This window comes from Clinocottus analis, unplaced genomic scaffold, assembly GCF_023055335.1.
Source record: "Clinocottus analis isolate CAN_PGR_092001 unplaced genomic scaffold, fCliAna1.0.p SCAF_110, whole genome shotgun sequence".
NCBI classification, from domain to species: Eukaryota; Metazoa; Chordata; class Actinopteri; order Perciformes; family Cottidae; genus Clinocottus; species Clinocottus analis.
The window spans coordinates 1-8,587 of NW_027175833.1; the positions used below are offsets into that span (position 1 = coordinate 1).

At 44.5% G+C, this 8,587-nt stretch overlaps 1 protein-coding gene across 1 annotated transcript; it reads right to left on the minus strand.

Moving 5' to 3' along the window:
* Positions 1 to 167: 167 nt before the first annotated feature.
* cldn11a (claudin 11a) lies at positions 168 to 5,043 on the minus strand. Its single transcript, XM_068571726.1, has 3 exons — positions 4,621 to 5,043; positions 4,275 to 4,439; positions 168 to 2,258 (listed from the first exon to the last, which is right to left on the minus strand). Exons 1-3 carry the CDS (start codon positions 4,844 to 4,846, stop codon positions 1,993 to 1,995), a joined length of 657 nt encoding a protein of 218 aa, XP_068427827.1. The 5' UTR covers positions 4,847 to 5,043; the 3' UTR covers positions 168 to 1,992.
* Positions 5,044 to 8,587: the final 3,544 nt, after the last annotated feature.

Consider the following 8,587-nt stretch of genomic DNA (forward strand, 5'->3'; position numbering starts at 1 on the left):
GTTCCCACTTCATATTCACACACACACACATGGGGACAAGCCACACACACAGACACAGACACACACAGATCCACAATGTGTGTGTCTGTCTCTATCAAACTTAAGCCTCACATCCAGATGGAGCAAAAGAAAGTGAGGCGTGGGATGAGATCGGCTGGAGGCGAAGGCGCTTTTCATTCTTTTGTCTTTATTACAGAAAAATCAAACAACAGCGAACATCAGTGAAACACAATAAATAACCAACTAATATCGCTTCTGTGTGGATCCGAGTGGGAAATGTTCCATCTGTGTTCACAGCCCGTTTGAGATATTGAACATACAAATCAAGCTAATCTGTGTGCTTTCTTTTCTGTGCACGCTTGTAGAAACATAATTTTTTTAGCTGCAGAACTGTTGTAAAGGAAGAACTAAGATGTTTAAAAGGAAACGTATAATTACACAGTTACAGGATAAGCTGCTTAAAGTTAGTCACATAAAATGGGTTTAGATGCGAATGAGAAGTGAACCAAAGCTTAAGGTAGTGTACTCTTGTATGTTTTGCCCAGTCAGTGCACACACTCGGGCTTCAATACACACTGCTGCTGGTTAAATCGGTTAAATTTATGTTCCCATCATCCTGCAGTGGCTGGGAAAAACAACTGGCTGTGTTTTTTTAATCAAGTCCATCACTCAGGAGGCAAATGCACCAGAGAGTTGAACAAAATACTGTCAAGGAATAAAAAAAAAATCAATGTACATAAACAATGTTAATGAACATGAATCCAAATATAATACTGTCACACCCTGCTCTAATCAAAACAACTGATCATCGTATTATACGATTAAAACAACAGATTTATCAACAAATGCACTCATAAGATTTCATCTGTAGGAGCATCTGAATAGAAAAATAGAAGTTATATAGAGGATCGGGCCACACGGCCTCTGCAGCAGCCGGTCCACGCCGAGCCGACACCAGGAGGCCGGAAGCCTCTGACGCACCAAGAAAAATGACGCTTTTAACTAACTTAGTACAACCACGGAAAGGATTTCCACACGATTAAACTGCTTTCTTCAAGCAACGAGTTCATTATGTTGATCCAATGTAATTAACTTCATTTATTAGTCTTATTCAAACCAAATTTACTTGTGCTGGATTAAATTCATTTATTTGAGTTGGTTCAAGAGAGATGGAGGAAGTTTGAAAGTCGGGTTACAAGCCTCGCTGTAGCCAGCTAGCGCTGCTGCTCGTTCTCATCTAGCTCCCTGCTAGCTGCCCGCTAGCTCCCTGACAACCACCAAAAGTAGCGGGCTGACTCGGGTAGCGAGGACACTGGAGTGAGCTAGCAGCAGCGCTAGCAGCAGCGCTAGCAGCAGCGCTAGCTTGCGACAGCGGGGACGACGGCGGTAGCAGCAGCTAGCCTGTAGCTAGCAGCAGCGCTATCTTGCTACAGGTGGGACGCGGGCAATAGCAGCAGCAGCGAGCGGGGAGCTAGCAGCAGCGCTAGCTAGCTACAGCGGGGACACGGGCAGTAGCAGCAGCAGCTAGCAGGGAGCGAGCAGCAGCGCTAGCTCCCTGCTAGCGCAACTTAATTGACAAATGTTGTTCTTTTTACTAATGTAGAATTAGTTTAGTTTAACCCGATAAAGTTAAGTTGGAAATATGTTTAACCAACCTGAGTAAATTAAGTTGATCCAACTCAAGTATTTTAAGTTGGATCAACATAAAATGCTTTGTGGAAATCCTTTCCATGATTTTATTAAGTTAGTTAAAAACGAGACAATCCATCGGCGGCGAAAAAAAAAAAAAAGAAGAGCTCCAAGAAAAACAGTCTGTGTGTTTGTGTGTGTGTGAAAGTCTCTTTTGTGTATGTTTGTGTGCTCGTTCAAGGACTTGTGTATTTTTCTTGAACATGTGTTTATGTGTCTCCCTCTCCCCTGTGATTGAACGTGTGTGCTAGTGTGTGTGTGTCTGTGTGTGTCTCTATATACAAGTGTTCAGTTCCCAGCGGCTCAGACGTGGGCGCTCTTGGCGTGGTTGGTGGAGGCGGCGGCGGGCGGGTTGCCGCCTCCCTGCTTGGAGTAGTAGAAGCGGTTGTTTTCCTGGTAGGGGCGGGACGAGGAGGAGTCCGAGGAGCAGCAGGCGAGGATGCAGCCGCCCAGCAGGGAGAAGATGCTGCCCAGCCAGCCGGTGTAGAGCGAGAAGCCGAACGACATGAGGCCGCGCTCCTGGTGAGCGCCGACCGGGAACCAGACCGTGGACACCATGCCGCACAACGCTGGGAAGAAACCGGCAGGAGAGTTATTGAGATTATTGGCCAAGTATGTAACACAACTGGGGACGCAAAATGGTGTAAATGAAACCAATACAAGCGATGTGAAACTAACTACATTTGGAATGCACTAAATAAATACACACCAAAACATTGTACCATGATACAGAGCTTTAAAAGACAACATTACATAATACAACTGTGGATGCAAAATGGTGTAGATTAAACCAATAAGAGCGATGTAAAAGAAATGCACTCAATGGTGCAAATATATAAATAAATACACACTAAAACAGTGTACCACAATGCAGAGCTTTAAAAGACATATGTAATAAAACTGGGGATGCAAAATGACACAACTGATGTAACACTAACTAAATTTGGAATGCAAAATGGTTCGAATAAATTAATAAAAACACACCAAAGTGGTGTACCATGACACAAAGCTTTAAAAGACATATTACATAATACAACTGGGGATGCAAAATGGTGTAGATTAAACCAATAAGAGCGATGTAAAACTAGCTAAATTTTCAAATGCAAAATAGTGCAAATAAATTAAGGAATATACACAAAAACTCTGTGCCATAACACAGGGCTAGCTTTAATAACAATGGGGATGCAAAATGGTGTAGATTAAAGCAGTACAACTGATGTAAAACTAAGTAAATTTGGAATGCAAAATGGTGCGAATAAATTAATAAAAACACACCAACGCGGTGTACCATGACACAGAGCTTTAAAAGTCACATTACATCATGAAAGTGGGGATGCAAAATGGTGCAAATGAAAGCCACCTGTACAAAAGCACTCACACGCTAAATTAGAAACCTGTATGTAAAAAACTTGAATAATGTTGCTGAATATTATACATACACACACTGAACAAACAGTGTTATCTCTAAAAAAAACAACACAACAAAGAGGGATGCAAAATGGTGCACATAGATCTTGTCGTTGCTGCTCGTCGTCATTCTCAGGAGAGCCACAGACAACAGACAACAGACAGGAAGATGAATGGTTGTCTGCTGCTGTCAGTGGACCTATTACAGTGTTTTTTAGGATTTGTTCCCCAGCGGATGACAGTGGAAGAAAGAATGTGTGCAATAATATTATTTAGCAGCCAGACTTAATGGTGTTATATACGCTTTGCCTTGAACCTGAGTGGAGAGGCCAGATCTGAGACTCATACAAATACTGGAATCCCTATACGGCTGACATGGACACATTTGGTGTGTGTTGGGTTTGTGCCAGTGTACACTCACGGTTAACACGGAGCGACTGCATGAAAAAATCCTTTAACCGCGAGTGTGTGTGTGAATACGCTGCACTGGAAAGGCCAATAACCAAATAATGTGTGGACTGAGAGTCTCCCAGCTGATGCTTCAGAGGACACAGTTGGCAAAACATAATTAAAGTTGGACTCCAACTAATTGCTCCTGGGACGATTCCACCGCCAGTATGCAGGCAGCGTGGCCGGTGGATTTGTATTCTGCTGTGCAGACAAGCATGCAAACACACAAACAAAACCCAAAATAGACAATACAATAACTAACTCGAGGCGTGCAGTGTGTCGTATGGAAGTAATCGAGCTGCGTGTTGGGAGTAGTTTTTGCTGGGGAAAAACGTGGGCAGTGGAAAAGTCAAACGACGGACAGGTGTTGAAAACATTTTAGGGGACACGTGCTTTGGAAAATAAAATTAGCACATGTACACTGAACATTTCAGGGAGTGAGTTTCCATGCAGACAAAGGGAAGGTGTGGAGGAGAGTAGGCGGAGGAGAGGAATGTTATGGGAACTGGTGGGAAGGAGTCAATGGAACAGGCACGTAGAGGAGTGTGTGCATGTGTGTGCACCCTTTGGGAGGAAGATAACGTCCAACATCCTCCGCTCACAGCCGCTCGAATGCATTTTGAAGAGGGGTTAAGAGAGGTCACGGTCAGGAAGGTTGGGAAAGGGACGATGACATTCAGTTTTTTCCAGTTGCGTTGAGCGAACAGCTTCAAGTCGAGGTCTCTTACCGACGATGAGTACGAGCACTCCGCCCAAGATGGTGCGCTTGTTCTTGGAGCTCTCGGGTTCGCTGCCGCAGCTGATGCAGGGCATGGACATGAGGACCATGGCCACGGCGGGGAGGCCGAGGATGGAGCCGGTGATCATCAGGGCGCGCGTCGTCTGGATGTAGGCTGCGGGCGAAGCGCGCAATGAAAACACAATGTGATGTCAGGAGAAAGGGAACATTCCATCAAACTTTATGGGTATTTCTCACGGAAAAGGGATGGAAATAGCATCTTGCTAATGACATCAGGCGGGGGTAAGAAGCTCAACTTAGCATGTGTCTGAAGGAGACGACGACAGTGCATGTACCTGGCAGTTCCAGGATCTGCGTCAGGGCGTAGCAGTGGTAGAGTCCCGTGGAGACGACGCAATCCGCCCAGGGTCCCTTGGCTTCCAGCTCGTCCATCTTCTTGCACGTGTTCAGGCCGTACTTGCACATGTACACCCAGTCGTTGGTGGATATGGCGATCACGATGCCCAGCCAGCCGACGCAGCTGACGAGGAAGCCGCTCAGTTGAAGGCACGAGTTGGCCATGGCGCCCCCCAAAAATAACAAACTCTGAAGACCTCTGAACCCAAGGGGGGGGTAGGAAAAAAAAAACGTTAAAAAAAACCTGAGCAACGTCAGTTGGAGAGTTGGTTAATAGAAAAAAGGATCAACTGATATTCCAGCGCGCAAGTTAATCCAGTGTTAGAGTTGACTTGTCCCCTCGCAGTGCGGTAAGTCCATCAATTGAGTCGAACAGAAGAATGAAACTTTCTCCTCATCGCACGTTTTATAGAGGAAAGTTCAGTCAGGGGGAAAAAAATGAGTCTAAAAGTGGCGACCAATCAGAAGCTTGGATTCAAACAAAACAAAAAAAAAGTAAAAAGGGAGAAACAACACATCCCACTTGTATTGTGTCTCCCAAAAAACCCTGCTGTGCACTGCCCCTCCCGTGCACAACACACAACACTGTGATGAGCGTTAACCACAAATCTGCCGCCATCTACTGGCCAGATTATATTCCATGAATCTTTTCTGCAAAATACCTACTGGAACATTCAAAAACAAAGCACAACAACGCAGCAGAATGAAGGACGAGGTCATCATGGATCATAGGTAATATCAGCATTCGGCATTTGGGTGGTGAAAAAGAGTTTGCGCCTCCTTTCGTTGACGCTCCTGGTTTCATGCATGTGCAGCCGGCATATACCCAGCGACTCAAATCAAACACATCCACGAGGTTACAGCGTGCGCTGGAGAGCTGACATGCAGTGAAGTGACTTACTTACTGCACGTGCACGTGCACGAGGTGATAAACCTCTCTGCCTTCTGCTGTTTGTCACAATAAACCCTGAGAGACATGTGACTCACAGTCTGATGTGTTTGGCCAGTTTGAGGAGCTGAGTGGCCTACTTTGCTTTTTATTTATTTATTTTATTTATTGGATTCATGTTATTTATTTTATATATTTTATTATTTTAATTGTATTTATTTATTGGATTCATGTTATTTATTTTATATATTTTATTATTTTAATTTTATTTATTTATTGTATTCATGTTATTTATTTTATATATTTTATTATTTTAATTTAATTTTATTTATTTTATATATTTTATTTATTATTTTATTTGAGTTTTCTGAGCGTTCGTAATGTTTTGGCCCTTGTTATAGTGACTTTTTAATAATTTTTTTGAGTCCTGTAGAGCACTTTGTGACCTTTGTCTGTAAAACAAGTGCACAATAAATACACTTTACTTCATCACTTGCGGTGGCGTTACATTGTCTCTACATCTCTGTGTTGGCTGCTTTTCATTATGTTTTATTCTAACTGTTTTGTGTCAGGTTAATTCTTACATGTTAGATGTTAGTGATGTTTGTTGCACTGCTACGGTTTGTTTATTGTTGGCCATTTTGTGTGTGCATGTTTTGTACTCTTTCTGGTTAATTGAGGTGGTTGTTTTGTTCATAACTGAGTTATGATGGTTGCATGCAAAGGCTGCAAATATCTGTCATCTTTGCAAAGAAAATAAATCTACTTTGAGGCCTACTGCTCGATATTCTGAATGTTCAACAGAGGGCGACATTGCGCAGTGGTCCACGGTTGACATTCAGCTGTTACAGGACATCATGTTTCCTTCTGTCCTGTCCTTGCTGGATGGAGTTAAGCGAGTCCTCCATCACTCACATCAGCGCAGTGATGTGGCAGCAGCAGAGCGATCCGTCTGAGAGGAGGACAGAGCAACACTTCGGTCGGTTCCACAAGGTCACGCTGACTGCGACGGCCCGCTCGACCCAGTTCTCCCTCTCATGTTGTGCCCGTTGCTCTGCGTGGTGTCCTGGTGCTCGCCCGGTCATGAAGGCAACGTTTACGCCGCCTGGTGAGAGCGACAACGGGATTTAAATGGGAGTCAGATCAGGTGCGCGTTAGGAACATTCAAACTTGTGAAAGCGTGCACAGTAAAAGTCGCGTTATAAGCCGCTACGACCTTCGATTGAGTGTCCCCGCTGTAGCAAGCTAGCGCTGCTAGCTAGCTCCCTGCTAGCTGCTGCTGCTGCTGCTTCTGCCCTCGTTGGGCGTCGAGCCGGGGCTGGTCCCGCTACCTTCGGGGGTTGTCGGGGAGCTAGCAGGGCGGTAGGGGAGAGCTAGCAGCACTAGCCAGCTACAGCAGTAGTTATAGCAGCATGTTTAAATATTCATAACATGCACCTGATCTGAGCGCTGCTGCTAGCGCTACCTTAGCTCCCTGCTAGCTCCCCGACAACCGACGAAGAAGCGGGACCAGCCCCGGCTCGACGCCCGACGCGCCTAGTGGGTAGCTAGCAGCGCTAGCTTGCTACAATGGGGACACCCACCGAAGGTACGAGCGGCTTGAAACCCGACTTTTACGGTAATCTAGTGTTTTCAGTGATGTTGACAGTCGAGAATTGGACATCCAAAAAAAGCAATATGGCTCTGAATGCATCGAGCAGAAATTATAAGTCTTTGCAAGTAGCTTGGAGTGCCTGCTTTTCTTCCAGATGAAGTCGTGTATCGCAGCATGTGACCTTGCCTACCTATCGTCATTTAACAGGCTAATATGTATGTATATTATTCAAGCAGCTGCACTGAGTAGAAAACAAACTAAAGCTAAAGACTGCAATGTATCAGCGGGACAGCTGAAAAAAACAAAAGTTGCAGCTAGCAGATTGGCGGTAACAACGCGTGTGTCTCGTTAAAAACACGCTCAGTATTTCCTGCAGCGGCTTCACAGTGAGCAGCGGCTTCACAGTGAAAGCCTCCCACTGAAGAGCATCACTTGTGACTCGTACTGTGGATCCGTTGCGGGTGGTGTACTGAGTTCAGCGTAGCCTCATTATGTCTTTTGACAGAAGATGAGTTGTATTCAAGTCGGCTGCTTAGACGCAGCGCTGCGGGCGCTAACTGGAGTTTAGGCAATTAGAAAGCTCTAACACACCATCTACAAGCTCGTGCCGCGGCTACGGTCAGGCCCCAGGGCCCCGACGCCGGCCCCGGCTGGCACCCCAGCATGGATGTTCATTATCCGTGTGCCCGTGGTCACCGAGGACGCGGCTGCTGTTTGTTCTCGTGTCGGCATGCAGCGGCGCCAAGTGTCCACCAAGTAAATGATAAACATGCAAATTTAAAAAAGGCACAAAACTCAGCCATATAATGTAAATGTAATGTAAATATATATTTTTCTTTTTATATATGAAAAAAATTATATATAAAATAAATATATATATATATATATATATGCAAATAAAAATATAAAATATATATAAGTTGTATAAATATACTTTATTGATACTAACTAGTATATATATATGTATGTATATATATATATATATATATATATATATATATATATATGTATATATATACATGCAACCTTTCTCATTTGCATCCCTAATAAAGTTGCACACTCAGACGGACGGATTCGAGGAGTAAAATCAGAGAGAGAGAGAGAGAGAGAGAGAGAGAGAGAGAGAGAGAGAGAGAGAGAGAGAGAGAGAGAGAGAGAGGTGGAAAAGCAAAGCTAATAGCGAGAAAGTGATAAGACCTAGACTGAGTGTGACATAACACTATGATCCCACTATGTTCCCACTGTGTTCCCACCATGATTCCACTACGATCCCAGTATGTTCCCACTATGATCCCACTATGATTCCCAGAGCAGTTTGTCTGATACAGGAGGAGTGAGGCAGCAAGGGAATGGGAACATTATGCTAATTAAAGAGAGAGGGGGGGGGGGGGGCAGCAGCAGCGCTGACACAGAGGGATGATGG